Source organism: Anabrus simplex, chromosome 2 (assembly GCF_040414725.1).
Source record: "Anabrus simplex isolate iqAnaSimp1 chromosome 2, ASM4041472v1, whole genome shotgun sequence".
In the NCBI taxonomy this organism is placed as follows: Eukaryota; Metazoa; Arthropoda; class Insecta; order Orthoptera; family Tettigoniidae; genus Anabrus; species Anabrus simplex.
Genome location: NC_090266.1, coordinates 790016683 through 790036709, shown reverse-complemented (window position 1 = coordinate 790036709; position 20027 = coordinate 790016683). Strand labels below are relative to the sequence as shown.

General features: G+C 38.9%; 1 protein-coding gene across 1 annotated transcript in view; it reads left to right on the top strand.

Moving 5' to 3' along the window:
* The window catches only part of AP-2mu (adaptor protein complex 2, mu subunit), a 127089-nt gene extending 107839 nt beyond the window's left edge, over positions 1–19250 (top strand). The window contains exons 7-8 of the mRNA XM_067141479.2: positions 374–485; positions 18572–19250. Coding sequence (XP_066997580.1) covers positions 374–485; positions 18572–18706 — 247 coding nt within the window. The 3' untranslated portion in view covers positions 18707–19250. The remainder of the gene's footprint in view (positions 1–373; positions 486–18571) is intronic.
* Positions 19251–20027: the final 777 nt, after the last annotated feature.

The window sequence follows — 20027 nt, the reverse complement described above, 5'->3', positions numbered from 1 at the left end:
GATATGTACATTTGGTGTGACCCCTGTCCAATTTATTCTGGTTACGGAGTTTACTTGTTTGTTTCTGTCTCTACCGTCTTCGACCTAGTGTCTGTTGACTTGTTTGTAAAATTGCATAAATGTGAAATTGCAAATGGTAACTGAATTTAAGTGACCAAAAACTGTTAATTTTTAAATAGTTGCGTATGCAGCTATATAGAATACTATATTTAAGAAAACACTTAAACTGATGGGGAATTTGCCACCTGGGCGACTGCCCTAAATGTAGATCAGTGGTGATTGATTAGACTGTAGAAATGGTTGTCTTTAGTCTTGTTTCTAGCCCCAAGAAATAGCATAGTACTTTGTTTATGAATTATATTGTTTTTCACAGAATTAAGCGAATGGCTGGAATGAAGGAAACTCAGCTCTCTGCAGAAATTGAACTTCTTGAAACTGATACAAAGAAGAAATGGACTCGTCCACCTATTTCAATGAATTTTGAGGTAGGTGTAATGCTGAAGTATTTTTATCATACTGGATAAAGGATTAATGTGTTTCTATTATGTAAATTATTACCTTTCATTGCAGTTCAGAATCGTGCACACCTGAAAAATGTTTTTTCATTATTACTGCTGCTTTTTGGAATTTACTATTACAAACCTTAGCTCGAACATATTCTTATAATTGCATTAATACATGTAATTTGCATCTTCCCTTCTTTTTGTTCATATTTTTATGGCATGCAATCAAAGGGAGCAAATACTGAGAGCAAACTGATGATTTTTTTTAATATATCACTGCACCTCTAAGAAATCACATTGTGATATTTTATAACTATTAATATATTTACAATTTGAGCCATTATGGACAGTTGTCTAACTTTTCTCTTTGCTTGCTGCACCTCATTTCTAATGTGTATAGCGTGTTTTAAGGACTCGGAACTCTCAAATTTGTTTAATTTCATGTATTTATTGCTAGCCAGGTGCAGCCCTTGTAAGGCAAATTCTCCAAGACTGAGTAGTATCTGCTATGTATGGGAACTCCGTGTTATTTTGCTGGAGGATAGTGTTGTGTGTGGTGTATGATCTGCAGGGATATTGGGGAAAGCACAGACACCCACTCCTTGAACCAAATCCCTGTCCCGGTCGGGAGTAGAACCTAGGGCCTTCTGAACCAAAGGCAATTATGCTGACCTTTTAGCCAAGGAACCAGACTTCTAACAATACAAATCTCACAATGTTGTTGTGTTCGTGTAACTCCTCTGGTTTCATCAGACAAAACCCTATCATGTGTGCCATAGGAATTTTTGGCTTGTACGTCTTTAGTGGTATGTTCTTCGGAGCCATGCTTCCATGTGTTTTCAAACTCTTCATAATGATTTCATCTGCAGTTGCATTCTATAGGCTAAGGAACAGAGTGCAGACTCGATCATTTTGAAGGCTGGCAAATTTTTCAGCTACTTTATATTTTTCACAGAAATATATTTTTATGGATGTAAGGTTATTTACACATCGCATTGAAAATTACAAGAAGCTGGGTTCTTTTTTCAGTGTTGAAGTAATTGAAAGTTGCTTAATGACTAATGACTGCATCAACTATACTATGTCCAAAGGAAACTCCAAAATGTGACTATTGTTGTCAGTGATTTCTTGGTGTGTTACAGAGCTTGCAGGCATCTTAGAACAAGGAATGAAACAGTGTAAAGTTTTTCATTGCCCTGGCTGCAAGTACTGGCATGATAATGTGGCTCACTTGGCAATACATGTGCATAAAGTAGATGCTGAACTAAATGTTATCAAGGAACTTTTAAATTTTTGATGCCTGACACAGTGCTCTAGCTGAACTTCAATTTTTTCTTTTCTAAGCTATGGTTTATGTTGTGGGTTACTGTAGTCGCATCCTAGTTCGTGAACCACGGGCAATGGCAATGTTGTGATAAGTGATCCTGAGTCACAATACCAGTTGCTATGGAATGGTAGTGGGCATCTGACATATTCTTAGTTATGGCTCTCCTTGTGCTCAGGCGGCTAGGATTTCACTATCGACCATGGTCCCTAAACTGTTCCTGGAGTGATCCTCACTGAGACTAAGTGTAGGTAGGCGTAACAGACATGAAAGTTGCGAGAATGAATTGTTATAAACGTTTGCAAACAATGGCAGAGTGCTCGAAATGAGAGAATAATGTTTTAGTAATGAGCACTATCATTGAAGCTATATGCATAATCCGGCTTAGGTGGTGGGGTCGTGTGGCAAATGGAGGAGGATAGGTTACCTAGGGGAATACTGGACTGCTCATGGAGGGTAAGAGGTAGACGGGCAAAGATGACAATAAGAGGTATAGGACTGAACAAGGGCCCAGAGCTAATTACAAATAGAGGATTGTGGAAGTGTTGAGTAAATTCGCAGACTCTTGTAGACTGAACTCTGAAAAGCATAAGTCTATAGTGATGTATGTAGAGTGGAACCTCAATTCTCCATTTTTGGTGGGACCCCGGGGAAAGAAACGTACAACATGGGAAAACTGAATATCTGGGAACGAATGAACCCTCAACAATTTGGCTATATGTTACAACAATGAAATTTGTATAATTATAATCTGACACACTCCTACTCCAAACCACACTACAGTCCCAATAGGCCTTCGTCTACCAAGCGACCGCTGCTTAGTCCGAAGACCTGCAGATTACGAGGTGACGCATGGTCAGTGTAACAAATCCTCTCGGCAATTATTCCTGGATATCTAGATTGGGGTCGCCGTCTCACCATTAGATAGCTCCTCAATTGAAGGTAATCATAGGCTGAGTGGACTTGGAACCAGCCCTCATATCCACGTAAAAATGCCTGACGTGGTCGGGAATTGAACCCGGGCCCTCTGGGTGAGACGCATGCAAATTAGACTGCGAGGCTGGTTTCAAGCACTAATTTCTGGTATGAGAATTAAAAATCTCGAAACTTTACATTCAGTTGTACCGGGGAAACTTGGTCAGTTTCCTGTGAGAACTTTTTTCAGTTAAACAACTTTGATCAGCCAAACTCCTTGAAAAATCTAATAACACCCGGCCAAACTACAGTCGACCACAAGTAGTTTTTAATTCTCTAATCTAATAAATTAAAGCACATTAGATCCAAAAGCGTCCATCAGGATGGCAAAATCACATTTTTAAAATCTTCCATTGTAATTTGGTCACCGATATGCTGTTCATAGTCAGTTTCTGGAAATCTTGTACCACGTAAATTAGGTGTACATTGACTTTTAAAGATTATGTTGAACTCGAGAGTATGGTTTCGAATGAAAGTATAGATTCTCAAAAGTTACAAGTAATTAATCTCATTTTGTTCCATGGAACCTTTTACTTCTCAAAAGTTCTCGAATGCATTATATTCAATTGTGCCCGTCGGCAATCGAATTGGAGAGAGAAAAAATATCAAAACTTCGGAAATCAGTTAATCATGACCTTGAGCTCAGCTGGAAAGTGCACTCGCTGTACAAGTCAGAACGAGTGGGAAATTATACCAACTTTTTGAATGTAACGTGTGCAAATAAAACTACTTAAGTTTTTATATCATTTTAACACAAAAACGTAAAGTTCCCGGTCTTATATTAGGACCAAAACAGTAATAGGCAATCCCAAAACCTCCCATGGCTTTATGTATAAAAGGTGAAACATCTGTTCTGGTCTCCATAACATAATCGTATACCTGTACGATAACATTAAAATACTAAATTTGTGTTTGAAGGAGCCGTTGTGATTCCTGTCTGAAAGCCCAGTAAGTATACACTGCCCTGAGGGAAGTGCCAAAAACGTGCTCAGCGATACAATTGAAAAAAATCTAAACCTGTACATAATGTGGATGTTAAAGTATGAACATTTCATGAAACTCGTTCTGTCTGCAAGTAGAGCTGTCAAAATGCGTTCTCTCTCCTGCCAATTGTTGTGGCCACACTCTGCTTTGATTTCAGAGGATTGTCTAAAAAATACCACCCAAATGTGATGCTAAGATGGTATGCAAGTTCACAGCCGATAGCTTTTACAATACAGTACAGTACTTGCTCTAATTAACGCAATGACGAAACGTTAACACTACGATCCATAAGTATGCCGTAGCTGTCCTTTCGTGAGATACAGTTTCTTGAAAAACGCTGGATCGAGGATTTAGCGTTGATAGAACTGAAATTTCTGGAAGCTTTATCCAGGAAATCGTTTCTTCGAGGAGCAGATAATGCAGGATTTTTACAACGTGATTTAACTAGGATGCTCGCGGGACCGCGTAATTTGAACTAATAATCGAAGAAACTGTGCTTTCCGGGAACGTATAATTGAGGTTCTACTGTATGATGTATTTTAAGCTTCAAAGTGAAATAGGTTTGCTTATGGAAACGGAAGAACTTGAAATGATGGGATGAATAGATAATCTCATGTTTAACGGTTACTTAACAGTGCACATTGAATTAATGTCATGCCATGTTTTGACACCTTTCTTGAATGTCTGAAACACCGTAGGAAACTCCCTACCAGTCAGTTACTGATGCCAGATGATGAGCTTTATGGATTTTCAGAGCTACCTGATGAGCTGTGGCTGTATCTGGGGTAGACACAATCATTTTGCCAGTTAAAATGTTCTTTAGTTGTGAAAACTTTCTCATCTGTAAAGAGAATTTTCAGATAACCATTTTTTGTGTACCTTCTTCTGTCCTAACAGACCTCGGGTCACATTCACTCCCAGTCTCACCAAATTGATTGTTCGCTGAGTTCACATTCTGGTGATGTCAAGCTTCTTCAGGACATCAAAGATGTTTGAAAGCTGTCTTTCTACCTTGTGCAGCTCTATTACTGTGACACACCTAAGGGCATCAATTTCAAAGACCTGCACCTGGCGAGCCGAACATGTCCTTGGACACTCCCGGCACTAAAAGCCATACGCCATTTCATTACATACTGTGACAGTTTTCATAATCGACCCATTCCATGATTAGCAGACATTGGATGCAACAGTATCACTTCGGAGGTTAATGAAGCCTGTTTACAGAGATTCCTCTATATGACACCAGATGGTATCTTGGGAAGATGGCAGAATTTGACTGGTAGTTTGAAACAGGCTAGAACATGATAATCAGAGACCATTCTTATCCCAGTAGGCTACAAGATTAGGGTATTACTGGAGTGTTTGCAGTTGTAAAGACATGCATGCATGTAGCAAGTAAAATCTCGTCTAACTGGTGGTGTCACTCCCATTTGACATAGTTAGGTGGAACAGAACATTAACAGTTTTAACATTTATTACACTAATACTACATTCACATTATTTATGCTATGTACACTTGAATTTCTATTATTATTATTATTATTATTATTATTATTATTATTATTATTATTATTATTATTATTATTATTATTATTATTATTATTATTATTAAATTATGACCGGGCAAGTTGGCCGTGCGGTTAGGGGCATACGGCTGTGAGCGTGCATCCAGGAAATAGTGGGTTCGAATCCCACTGTCATTAGCCCTGAAAATGGTTTTCTGTTGTTTCCCATTTTCACACTAGGCAATTGCTGGGGCTGTCCTTAATTAAGGCCATGGCCGCTTCCTTTCAACTCGTAGGCCTTTCCTGTCCCATTGTCGCCATAAGACCTATCTGTGTCGGTGCGACGTAAAGCCACCAGCAAAAAAAAATATTACTATGTATATTATCAAGAATATAGGGCCAGGCTGAGTGGCCCAGGCAGTTAAGGCATTGGGTTTCTGAGCTCTAGTTGGCAGGTTCGATTCTGGCTCAGTCTGGTGGTATTTGAAGGTGCTCAAATAAGTTAGTCCTGTGTTGGTAGATTTACTGGCACTTCACTTAAAGGAACTCTGCAGGACAAACTTCTGGCACTTTAGCATCTCTAAAAACTGTAAAAATAGTTAGTGGGATGTACTACTCCACCAGGGAATTGTTACCGCTAGACATGGAGCAGGGCTGTTGTGTATACATTACGTCAGCTCGCCACGGTAAGGCTGCTGCGTTCGGGAGAGGGGCAAGAGGGGGAACGCCCTTAGTCATACAATGAGAACAGTACCACTAACCTGCTTGAAGTTACATTGTACTAGACGAAGGTCCTGCACACAAAGGATACATACCAGGTTTTTCATCAGCTGTGTCGGTCTCACTATTCTCACTATTGTCCGTACCAGGTTCACTTGCAGTATCAGTAACCATATCACTTTGTTCAGTGTTGTCATGACACTCATTTCCATTTGTCTTTTCATCATCACTATCGTCACTGTCAAGGCCAACATTCATGATATTTTCTATAGCTTCCTCCATTAACCCATCCCTGTACCAATAAATTTCCTCAATTGTTCGTACTTTTTCGCAAGCTTTTGTCCAGTCCTGTTGAGTGATTTCACGTTAAGAAGTGTTGGTCAGTTCCTTTAGGATTTTTAAGCTAATAGCAGAGACATTTTTAGCAGCAATCTTTTGTTGTAACAAATTCCAAATAAGTTCAATCGGATTAAGGTCACAGTGGTACGGAGGAGCCTTAAGACAGTAAACCCCATTTGTTCTAACATTGTATCAACTCTATATGCCGGTTTTGGCTTTTTACGTGTTATAAGTTTAAAAAGTTCATCTCGTCTCCGAGTGGGATCAGAATATGTTATGCTGAGTAAGCCAGTCTACCATTTCAGCCTTACGAGATGCATTAGTGGGAGGCTTTATTGACTTGCAACAGCATGATAGGACGCGTTATTAACAACTATGCTCTCGGGTGGAATATTTGGAATAAGTTTATCTTTTACCCATTTCTAATAATTGCAGCTATTCATTTCATCATGGTAATCTTGTGATTTGGATTTTGAGTCATAAATTAAATCTGCTCCGTCTATGAAACCCATTTTCCTTCCCGCATGGACAACAATAGCTCGTTGTCCTGGACTGTGATTCGTCATAACCCCTGCGACATCTTCATGTTGCCAACATTTTTTTACAGTGTAGTGTGTATGAACCCACGTTTCATCCGTGTACACTACTGGTTGATTTGGACCCTTCACTTTGTCTTATAGCTCGTAAGTAGTCCGCACGTCTAGTAGCAAAAATGTCTGATCTTTCTGCGAGGATAGTTCGCCTATTTTTACACTTCCGGAAATAAAACCCCATTTCTTTTACAATTTTCCGGAAAGTTTCCTTTCCTCCCTTAAACTGTGTTTCATGTTTCGCAAATACAAGCTGTTTCCGCAGTGTTGGAATTTTTGTTCATAATACTCCAGGAATTTTCTACGAATAGGACATTTACCAAAGTCATCTATAGAAATCGCTTTTCTTTCAGGCAGTTTTTTTCGCCGGTTTGCTCCGCCTTTTCAATGTCTTTCAAAATATTTCTTACGGTTTTTTCGGACTTACCAACCATATGTGCCGCCCTTAAAATTGTTTTTTGAAGAGGTATAAACTTTGTTCTCTTTTTTCTCTTGCTTGCAAAACTGCACGACATTGTATATAATTTTCTTCTCCGCGGAATGAGTCCATTTCCCCCCTTTCTTCTGTTTCGCCGTTTCCATGATTATTATTATTATTATTATTATTATTATTATTATTCGTGCTATGTACTGTGTACTATATGTTAAAGTACATCTACTCTACTGCTCCATGAAAAATATAGTATATTAACTTTTTTCACTTACGTACGTACTTAAGTACACAGGTATACTTACCTACAACGCACGAATCACTCACTCACACGACATGCAATGGGTTTCGCTGGCGACAACTGCACTTCTATCGCAGGCGTGGAGCTGGGCGGAGCGCATTAGTTCAGATTTCTGCCACCGGCAACAATTCGCTGGCTGGGTTATAAAACATAATTATTATTATTATTATTATTATTATTATTATTATTATTATTATTATTATTATTATTATTAAAAATATAGGCTTACATTGATGAAATACATGCTGTATACAATATTTATTTGAAATACATTCTTTGAGTTACAATACACAACAGTGAATCTTTGTATCTGCTTCAGTGTTCTCCTGTTACTCGGTTTTTGTACTGAGAATGTTACAGGTGTGTATATAAAATATCCACTTCTGTCTTTTCGTTTATGACAAGGCAGTGCTTACTGTTTATTCACATAGTTTTGAATAAGTGTGGTTTTTTGCAATATAGCATTTTCTGTACCTGGCCCATCTGGAGCGTTCTTCATTGTGTGAAATGTTTGCAACAGCAGCGAGGGAATCACACAATTCATTTTAGGTAACTCTGTAATAGTCACATTTTCACTGTTTTTTTTCTGTCCCAGTATTTTCATCAATCTTTGTGATTTCCCAGTTCTATGTTTAACACTTTGCAGATTGTTCCCCCCCTGAACAAGGAAGAAGTCTTCTACACTCGCCTGCAAATGCATGCATTTTGGAATCGGCCTCTCATGCCACTGTATGCCTACTTTTAAACAATGTCTAGCAAATTCAGAATCTCGACTGCAAGCGCACATGCTATGATGTCGCATCAATATAGTCTCTGTGCAACTAACCTTGTCTCTCTATAATCTGGGACGATGAAGTACGGTCTCTATTAATCATGCTTGTAGAATTTCAGAACTTGTTTACCAGTCAATCCAGATGTTCTACTAAGTTAGTGGTGGTTTATTTAAATATGTAGTAAACTGTCATGTCTTGTTCATATTCTAGGTATTGGTCTGGCAATATGTTGCATATGGTATTCATGTGAAAAATCATTGTCATTGTTCCTCATCAAATGTTCTAGTTTAATGCTTCCTTTTATGTTCACTGTTTTCTATCATTAATACAGTAAAACTTCAACACAAACTTGCTTAAGACGAACACTCGGTTAACATGAACAAAATTAGGGTCCCAGTGTATTATTTCTTATGGAAGGTCCCCCTCAGTTAACATGAATTTCAATAGACACCTGCATCATTGTATCTAGCTTAGCCTGAACCACCAGCGCTATTTGTGTTTTTAAGTTGTTTCTTAGCTAGGAATGTAAGAAATGCACTTAGTTGAAAGTTAAACTATTGTCAAACCAAATTCTATTTGGATGTTAACACGTTCATTACCTCGTTCTCAACAGGACTTTTGAAGGCCTGGACCAGCCATTTTCATGCCCGGCCCTCTTAACTTGCAGAACTTAATAAAAATGACAATTTCTCGTCAACTACAAATGTTGGAAACATAATTAGTGCTTACCTCTAGTAGATACGGAGGGTGTGATACGAGGGCAGATCAGAAAATAAGTAGCACTTCCCAGTTACGGCCATTTATTCCACCACCTATACAACAGCAACATGACTATAACGACATACACTGTAATGTCACTTTTCCACATAGTTTCCAAGAGACTCCAAACATTTCTGCGAACGCACAACCAACTTGTCGATGGCCGGATGCATAGAAATTTCCTCCAGCGTTCTGCAACCACTCAGAGACAGCAGCCTTCACATCCTTATCGGTCTGGAAACGTCGACCACTGAGCTCCATTTTGAGCTTACCGAACAGATGAGTCACATGGTGCTAGGTCGGGACTGTAGAGTGGATGTTGCCAGACCTCCCACTTAAAACGCTGCAGCAGTTCTCTCGTTTGGCGGGCCTTGTGAGGTGTTGTTATCATGCAACAAAATCACACTGGCACTCAATTTCGCCCGACACTTCTCTTTAATCGCTTTACGCAACCGGTGCAACGTTTGACAATACAACGCTGCGTTGATCATCGTTCCTATCAGCATGAATTCCACGTGCAGCGAACCCTCCATGTCAAGAACACTGTCGCCATAACCTTACCGGCTAAAGGTTGAACCTTGGCCTTCTTTCGTTGTGGTGATGAGGGGTGCACCCATTCCCTTGATGTTCGCTTCGTTTCGGGGGTGAAGTGGTGGACCCACGTTTCGTTGCCTGTGAAGATCCGCCGCAGAAACCCGTTGCCGTCTGCGGCATAGTGTTGCAAAAATGCCAGGGAGGATTGGAAACGTTGTCCCTTGTGCTCATCGGTGAGAAGACGTGGGGCCCATCTTTTATACAGCTTTCGATATCCAAGGTCCTCGCGAATAGTGGCGAACACACTGCCATACGACATGTTCAGCTGCTGATATAGATGTTGATTCCCATAGGGAACCTAAAATATTTGTCCTGAATGAGTAAATTTATAATACCAATATAATGGTCCGTTATTGGACATTATAAATTTTCCAGCTAACTCATTCTTGGTTGCCTGCGTTTCGCCCTCGTGTGCTAAGTTAGGCTCGTCAGTTGGGACTTAGCACACCACCCAAGACGCAAGGCTAGTGCATACCGTGGAGGCCACTGCATAGGCTATTTGAAGCCACCAGCAGTGCCAATGCACTATGAGAGCTATGTCTCATTTCCAAAAATAGATGCCTGCCTGGCCATCAAATGATATAGATGTTGATTCCCATAGGGAACCTAAAATATTTGTCCTGAATGAGTAAATTTATAATACCAATATAATGGTCCGTTATTGGACATTATAAATTTTCCAGCTAACTCATTCTTGGTTGCCTGCGTTTCGCCCTCGTGTGCTAAGTTAGGCTCGTCAGTTGGGACTTAGCACACCACCCAAGACGCAAGGCTAGTGCATACCGTGGAGGCCACTGCATAGGCTATTTGAAGCCACCAGCAGTGCCAATGCACTATGAGAGCTATGAGTTAGCTGGAAAATTTATAATGTCCAATAACGGACCATTATATTGGTATTATAAATTTACTCATTCAGGACAAATATTTTAGGTTCCCTATGGGAATCAACATCTATATCATTTGATGGCCAGGCAGGCATCTATTTTTGGAAATGAGACATAGCTCTCATAGTGCATTGGCACTGCTGGTGGCTTCAAATAGCCTATGCAGTGGCCTCCACGGTATGCACTAGCCTTGCGTCTTGGGTGGTGTGCTAAGTCCCAACTGACGAGCCTAACTTAGCACACGAGGGCGAAACGCAGGCAACCAAGAATGAGTTAGCTGGAAAATTTATAATGTCCAATAACGGACCATTATATTGGTATTATGTTCAGCTGCGTCGCGATTTCTCTCAGTTTAATGTGCCGGTTCTGTCTAATGATCGCATTCACGCTATTGACCTTTGCACGGGTCCTGGACGTTGCGGGCCTGTCTTCGCGATGGTTGTCCGTGATATCCGTGCGTCCGGCTTCGAATTGCTGACACCACTTTACGGTACCTTATCACAAAGTTTATACAAGGAGCAATTTTAATGCCACCTATTCAGTACTATTTATTCCACTATAGTGTGGTTAAATACACATGGAAATTACCAGAAATTTGAAGGGTACATGTTTCGCCCACTATTTATTGGGCATCATCAGCCTCAATCAGTCTTAAAACACACATGGTCTGAGTCATAACTTACGTAAGATGTAGTGATGAATATTTACAAGTGTTAATACTGTGGATGCAAAATGTTTACAGTACAGAAATGATACTGTACTGTAAAGTGATTGTTATTCTAAATTGTAAATTTGGGTAATCATTTAACACACACACACACAAAAATTAACACTAACTCGTGATTTTCCAGTCCCTTGGATTTTGTGTCAACGATGTTTTACTGTATTTTTAAGGATGTTATTAAAAAGTTACATCATTTACATGATACCTTGCTGAGAAATGGCCCGCTCCCCATACGCAGCACTAATTTCACGATGAATGTCAGTGCAATTCTTCCTTTTGGCCCATAGGAATCGGATTGTCGCATGCACCTCATATTTGGAGTGAACGTCCAGTTGACGCGCCATTGCATTTGGCCGCTATTCACACAATACTAGACAAGACACCACAGCGACCTGCCTAACAGACGTGTGGGCAGTGTCTGTCCCTTTCTCCGCTGTGCCCACGTTTGCGACACATAGCGCGCTGCTGTTTCGCGTTAGTGCAACTAACCTTTTGATCCACCTACATATCTTAAGTGAAGAAATCGGAGAATTTGAAGAGTGTTCGGGACATAGTTTTAGAAAATATCGGAGTTCGAAAAACAGGGTCTTCGGTCCAGTACATTCTTATCAGGCTTTTGGACTATTCCTGTGATGAACATCAACCTTAAAATCTTTTTCAACTCCGAGGCATCAATCATTTTCCAGGATTGCATGATAGAATTCCTTGTGAAAGGCCAGGGCTCCGCACTTACGTCACTCTTGTATATATTAATCCGTTCACACATGTACTGCACCCGTCATGCCGGGCTCAGCTCGGCCGGTGAGCGAGGATCTCCAGGGGGTAGATCGTTCGCTTATCGGCTGTGCGAAAATTTTAAAGTGCAGGGATAGATGATGAACTAGTGGCAAATGAGAGAAAGCTAAATAGGTTTCACACATTTATTACAACTACTGCTCTTCTCAAATTCTACAAATAATTTACAAAATCTAGGGATTTTCATATGACTTGTCTTCTTTTATGTAGTTACCAACATGGGCACTCCATCGATAAATGGAACAGCAAATGCCTGAGTCTGTAAATATAATATTTAGATTTTTAGTTGAAAATTAATCAAATGATTAATAATAATTAATTTGAGATTATCTCTTCCATTAATAATTAACTAATTTGAAAATAAAATTTCCATCCTCAATGGACTTAACTTAAATCGAGTTTGAAAATGATCATTTTCACTCCTTTCTGAAAATTAAATAAAAAAATTTCTCCCATGAAATTATGGTTGAATCGTCTTCCTTGACCTTTAGACTAGTTAATAAATTCCTTTTCATAATTATTCAATAGTTGATCCTCACACAATAATTTGGAATTTGACATCGTGTTAACCTACATTTACCCATTAATTGAAAATAATTAGCTATGTCACTCTTACAACTTCGATTTTGTGAGTTCAATCCACTGACATGGCCTATACTTATTTATATGTATTCGCTAGTTAAGACCCTATTCTTCCTTAAAAACGAATAAAATTCACTAAAGGTTTAAATTCTGTCAAACAGTGAACCACTGAAGTTGGCATAAAATTGGCCAAAAATCCACGAAACAACGAAGAGCATCATCACAAATATGGACTGTAAATTTACAATAAGCAAAATACAGATAAATCACACACACTACATTCACACAAAGATACACGGAAATATTATATACATATTTACACGAATGCTAGCCCTTGATTATTATTTTCATGTTTAGTCAAAGTCAGGGAAAATATTCTCATGATGACAATATCGTGGGGACTTCCTCTCATCAACTTGAGATGTGATAGAGCAATGATTATCACTTTATTGAAGAACTCAGTCATACGACGATGTTCAGGGAAAATTTACGAGCAAAAATCATCCGAAAATCATCGACAAATTTGCTTAAACACAGGTCAGAATTAACATTCCGCGCACGCGGTTCATGAGCTGCGATATTTATTTTTACCTCTCCACCATAATTGTGGCTCTCAATCTGCGCTCACAACGAAGAAATTACGTCAGGTAACATATTTTCTTCTTAAATTGACTCAATAATGGATGCACAACTTATCTGCTAAATTCAATAATATCCATCTACCAGTCAAATAATTATAACAGCACAGCAAAAATATATATAAATGTATCGGTCAGATACTGCCATTTCCCAGGCCTAAATTAATATAAATGAGCGCACATCAACCTTATTCAATAATAATTATGCTCATGACCTTAGGTGTTCCTTTACGCGATAACTAGGTTAATTTATTTTTATTATTATTATTATTATTATCCCTGGCCGGGCAAGATCATACATGCGGAAGCTACTGCACAACATCTCAGATGACTCTATCGCACTCGGAATCCAACCATACGTCGTATAATCGAGGAATGAACTCTGATATAATGGAATCCACGAAATTACTGTCCCATCTGATCTCAATTTAAGTATAAAAATTATTCAAATAGTCCTAGTTTAACGTTGAGGTCGTATTACTTTTATCTCTCCTGCCACCATGAACTCGGGACAGTTGAAACATTTCTCGATGACATTCACTCAAACAAGCTAATAGGTTCAAAACACACACACTCATTCCCAAACTACCTTCACCAAGAAAGAAGAGGTGGAAAAAATTCTAACTAATAGAAATTCTTCTAAGCAAATAAGTAGAGGCTATATCATTACACTTTACATTTACAAATAGGAAGAAAGAATAACAATGTTTAAATATTACTTGGTGGTGACTGTCGATCGTAGAACTCGGGCTGATGACCTAGTGCATTACCACGTTACGCACCATCGATCCTGGTCTCGCCCGTCTGAGCTGCTTTACATTCTACTCGTTCATTGAGGACATGCTGGCGCGCTGGAAACCATACCATTCATCTCGTAGGAAGACAGGCATCCTGACTTGCACTCGAACCAATGATCTCCTCTGTAGAAGTTCTTGTGAAAGCTGAAACTGAAAATTAAGTCTGAGACAAGTCCAAAACACACACCGCTGTTTGACGAGATGGAAAAGCAACTTATCTTTTAATATCTTCAGTTGATTGTAAGTAGAATCCGTGAATGTCTGAACTGCTATCTGCAACAAGTTGGAAGCTCTAAATAAGACGAAGTTCTCCAGTGAGCAAAGTGCGTCTTTTCACGTCTGTAGTTGAAGTCAGAATAATTCTCCACTCGTCGCGTTCAGAGGTAGAAAATTCAGAGTAAAGTTTCCTTAGGAAAATCCATAATTCACCGTCTTAAGACAGGGGTGCGTCTTTTCATTATAAGCGATTGGTCACTTCATTAACTTCACACCAAATTAATCACTTGATTGGTTGCCATAGTCAGACGTCATATACCTTTACTAATATCGATCGAGCACTTGACACACATTTCGCCTGATCACGTGGTATTCACGGCTGATTTGAAGGTTACTTGGCTAGCGGTATCTGCTCTCTCCCTCTTGCTCGCCCTTGGCTGGGATTTCCGTACACCTGGTGACTGGTTCTAGTCGACTCGACGTGCTAAAACTCCCTTCCTGGTTCACGAAATAATGTTCCAATTCACAGTAGAAATAAAATATTCTCCCTTAAATGATTTTTACCACTTTTGAAGGGGACAGTACTGATAAAATTAGTCATTCGTGAAAATACTCGGTAACTTGTAATTCCTGCTCACTTTCTATTTGAACGTTTGGACCTGAATTCCCTGTAAATGGTGGAACAGGTGGACAGTAACTAGATGATATGTATCAGGCACTTCACTTTCCTCTATAGGCCTATTAGATTCGGGAATCTAAATTTTGTGGTCCCCTTCACTATCTGAGTATTTCAGGAATAAGTTCACCAGAATCATCGAGAGCCCACGCGAAGCGAGGGTGATCTCATTCAGGAAACACGGTCAACCTACTTCCTATTACAACCAGTAACGCTGACTAAGATCTAAGAATGCATAGATGCCGAATGTAAACAGCGTTGCTATGCACGCAACATTCAACATCTTACGCCGTCAATGGTCCTCGGTGAGTTAAAGCTGCTACGAGTAAGTGGGTTAACATAGTTATTTCTTGGTGCAGTAACACAATCGTGAACGTTAGTCAACAAACGGCTTGCTCTACAAACTAGTTTCATTAATATGCACATTAATGTAAGAAAACACTGTTGGAGGGCGCTGTCATTCCACCTAGCCGCCAGGAAATTGTAACCATCTTGGATATTTTGGAGTATTTTGCTCCAACATCCTAAGTTGCCGCTCAGTTTACTGAAACTGAATACAGGTGGCCACAAGGTGATACGGCACTTTCTTTCCTGTGAAGGACAGCAAAACATACATGTATTTTTCTCTCGAGAATGACTTGTCTCTTAAGTTATTAATGTGGTGTCATAACTGCATTACGCCAGTAATCTGATACTGTACTGTAAAGTGATTGTTATTCCAAATTGTAAATTTGGGTAATCATTTAACACACGCACACAAAAAAATTAACACTAACTCTTGATTTTCCAGACCTTTGGATTTTGTGTCAACAATGTTTTACTGTATTTTTAAGGATGTTATTGAAATGTTACACCATTTACTCTTAACCATGTTTTCCCCTCACTTTTTTCTCTAAAAATTAACCCTTTCAGAGTATGGAATGGAACTTTCAGTGTACAAAATATTGTATAATCCCAAATACCACCTACCACTATATAAGACCCGCACCCTAAATTTGAGACAGCAAAATACGAAAAAAAAATCAAAACTTGCATACATTAATTTTCTTCAAATATACCACAAATATAAATTCAAACAGCTTACAGTTAATAAAACCGTCAGAAAAATCGTAAATAAAATCGATCCAATGCTCGGATCCTTTACAAGTCAGTCATCTAAAGTTTCACCATAGGAACTTTCGTCGCTGGCATCTTTCCACAAATAGTCATCCTCACTACCATCCACTGAATTTGAAATTCCACATTTCTTAAAGCTCTTGGAGACTAGATTTTTGGGAATGCATGCCCATGTGGTCTTCATCCAGCTGCATATTACTCCCACTTCAGGCCTCTTCACTCGTCCGGTTGGTGTTAACGCGTGATCACAATCGGACATCCACTTTGTGTACAATTGTTTCATTGCAGTTTTGAAAGGCCGGTTCACGCACACATCCAACGGCCGTAGAATAGAAGTGAGTCCTCCGGGAATTATCGTAAGATCGGTTTTTTCTTTCTTTATATCTTTTACGGCGTCAGTTTTATATCCTTGGTAACTATCCAACACAGGCATGTTTCGTTTTTTTTTAACAAAGCTCCCGGGCGACATTGCCAAACGCACTTCACCCAGTCCTCAACTAACGCACCGTCCATCCAGCCGGACTCGTGTTCTAACAATAATACCGGACGGCAATGTTTCCTTTCGGAAGCATTTTTCCTTTGCAGAACCACATATGGAGGGAGTATGGTTCCATCCGCTAATACGCACATTACCATGAATCGTTGCTTTTCGTTACCACCTGTTCTGACGGTTACACTTTTAGAAGCCTTCGTATCCACTGTATTTTCCAACGGCATTTCAAAATGGACATGTGTCTGGTCAGCATTCCTAATTTGCGACACCAAATAAGAATTTTTGCTTCCTCGAATGTGATGCTGAAAGGCCGTTAATTTTTCTTCATACGCCCCAGGGAGACATTGTGAAAGAGGTTCGTCTCCAAATGTACAGTCCCTTTCTCCGATAAGTTACGGATCTATCCACGGCTTGCAGTAAAACTCTGTGTTTAGAGTTCTTTGAGATCTGTAGTGCTTTCAGTTGACACATTCACTAGAAACACCATATCCTAACTCACATTTTTCTATTACAGATTTGTGGAGTCGTTCTTAAATTTCCGGAAACACTGCGCTCCACTCGCGGAACGCTTTGCGATCGCAGTTACTTTTTAGAAGTTTTTTCTTCTGCCAATCACGAATACATGATTCATCAATATCGTACTTTCTGCCAACGGCACGATTTACGTATGTTTCAGCTTCGCTTACAACTTTAAGTTTCTAATGCATAATAAATGACCACAGACGCAGGTTTGAATCCATCGCTTACTATCGAGATAGCACTTTCATGGGACAGATACGGAACTCAAATGTGAGCGAGGTAGACTTCCGTAACCAACAGTCTCGACTCTGGCAAAGTACGATATCCCACGAGATCAGCTATTCTTGCACCCAGCATGCCAGCAACACTTGTAAACAAATGACAATCGAGCATCCGCAGCAGCGGCTTTCATATTTACCACATATTTACCCATGCTCTTCGATTTACTGTATTTCATTACTTTACATTTCGTGTTTACATGCCACTGTAACTGTATTGAGAAAAATCAATCTTCTTTCTAGAATCCAACTAAAACACAATAAGACCTGAATGCCCATTTACATGTGGTATATACATTCAATACATTTCAGTACATTTCTGGTACAAGTTTTTCACAAATCTATTTCAATACTCCATGTAAACGTAAATATTTATGAGAATGAACGGCTTGAATACGACCCGCACCCAAGATTTAGAATAACACCAATATAATGGTCCGTTATTGAACATTATAAATTTTCCAGCTAACTCATTCTTGGTTGCCTGCGTTTCGCCCTCATGTGCTAAGTTGGGCTCATCAGTTGGTCCTTAGCACACCTACCGAGACGCAAGGCTAGTGCATACCGTGGAGGCCACTGCATAGGCTACTTGAAGCCACCAGCAGTGCCAATGCACTATGGGAGACTGTCTCACTTCCAAAAATTGATGCCTGCCTGGCCATCAGATGATATAGATGTTGATTCCCATAGGGAACATGAAATATTTGTCCTGAACGAGTAAATTTATAATACCAATATAATTTATCATTTTTATAATGTCCAATAATGGACCATTATATTGGTATTATAAATTTACTCCTTCAGGACAAATATTTCATGTTCCCTATGGAAATCAACATCTATATCACCCAAGATTTAGAACCAATATTTGGGGGGGGAGAGTGCGGGTGGTATTCGGGATTATACGGTAATCAGTTGTGCAGTCTTTGGTTGTTGCTTGTTCTTCTGAAATAAATTGTGTACTTGCAATAATTTTAACTTTTTTTGTAGTAACTGTCAGCTTTTCTTCACGATGGACTGTTCATCAAATAATACAAGATATTAATTAAATTTCAGGTTCCTTTCGCTCCATCTGGATTCAAAGTTCGTTACTTGAAAGTCTTTGAACCAAAGCTGAATTACTCTGATCATGATGTGATCAAATGGGTAAGATACATAGGCCGTAGTGGACTCTACGAAACACGGTGCTGAATTTTGTTCAAGTTAAAGTATGAAGAGATTCAGATCTGGTCAAAAGTATTTAGTTGTTCAGACAATATATGTATGTTCATGTCAGATAAATTGTATGCCAGGAATATAAATTAAGTCAGAAATTGCAATTCACTTTATCGCCTGAGAACTATCTGTTAAATGTACTTCAAGTTCAAACTGAAAAATATATGCTCATTTTGAGTAGCTGTATCATATTCAAAAATATTTGTTGTGTGAAAAGTTATGTAGATAATGTTCAAATTATTTATTGTTCTAAATCATAGTGACAGGATAGCAGTGGACTATGTTCTGCGTGCTGATTTGTACATGACAGTTGTTAAGCAGTGAATTGCTTCTGGCATTCATGAGCAAAGTTTAAATTGACTTCCTGGCGAAATTTGTTATTGGGCAAAAATATCCTCGTGAGATTTTTATGCCTAGAAATTACCAAGTACATCTATATACTGTGTCCTTGTAATCTTTATATTATTCAATAAATATATGTATATAATGCACAGATTAAAACTTTATCATTGAACTTGAATCTTGCTCCTGTTATACCCTATAAAAAGAGTAATGACTACATAAAATACGAGAAAATATTAACTTAATGAACCCTTCGCTGAACATAGAACAGAGTAGAGAAGTATTCTCACCCAAACGGTGCAGATTTTCAATCTCAACATACTGGGGGAATTGCCTGAAACTTAAACTCCAAATATTTTGGAAATGGAAGGTGCTATTGATGTACTATTTTCACAGAAATGAAGTGTAACAAAGGACTCAAAATTCTGGCCCATACAGGTTTTAATAATTCGAATATGTATTTACTTCAGAAAGTTTTCCATTTTTTTCAAATGGAACAATTCCTGTTGACATTAACAAAATAAAGCTTAGAGTAAATTAGAATGTCAATGGTCGTTTGTTTTCTTTTACAATTTTGACATTTCTGGTACAAATTGTTCACAAGCTATCATAGTTTGGATATTGTAAATACCGGTCAGTGTCTGCACCATGTGTCAGCACAAACTTCACTTCGCAGCTGACTGCCGAGTTCCTGTTCACAACTTGTTACTATTTCATCTTCGGCTAAAATGTGATACCCAGGCAGTAAATAGTCAGACAAAGCCACTTCTTAATGTTACTTTCATCCACTTCTCCAAAATAAATTTTATTTTCAATAGTCTTAAAGATATCTTTGATCAGATCTTCATTAGTGAACCATGAAAATCGGTGAGCTCTTAGTCATACCATTTTCAGCATGTTTTCAGTGGTTACTAGATGCCATGATTTCTGGGCATGATAAACCACTTCTTTAAGA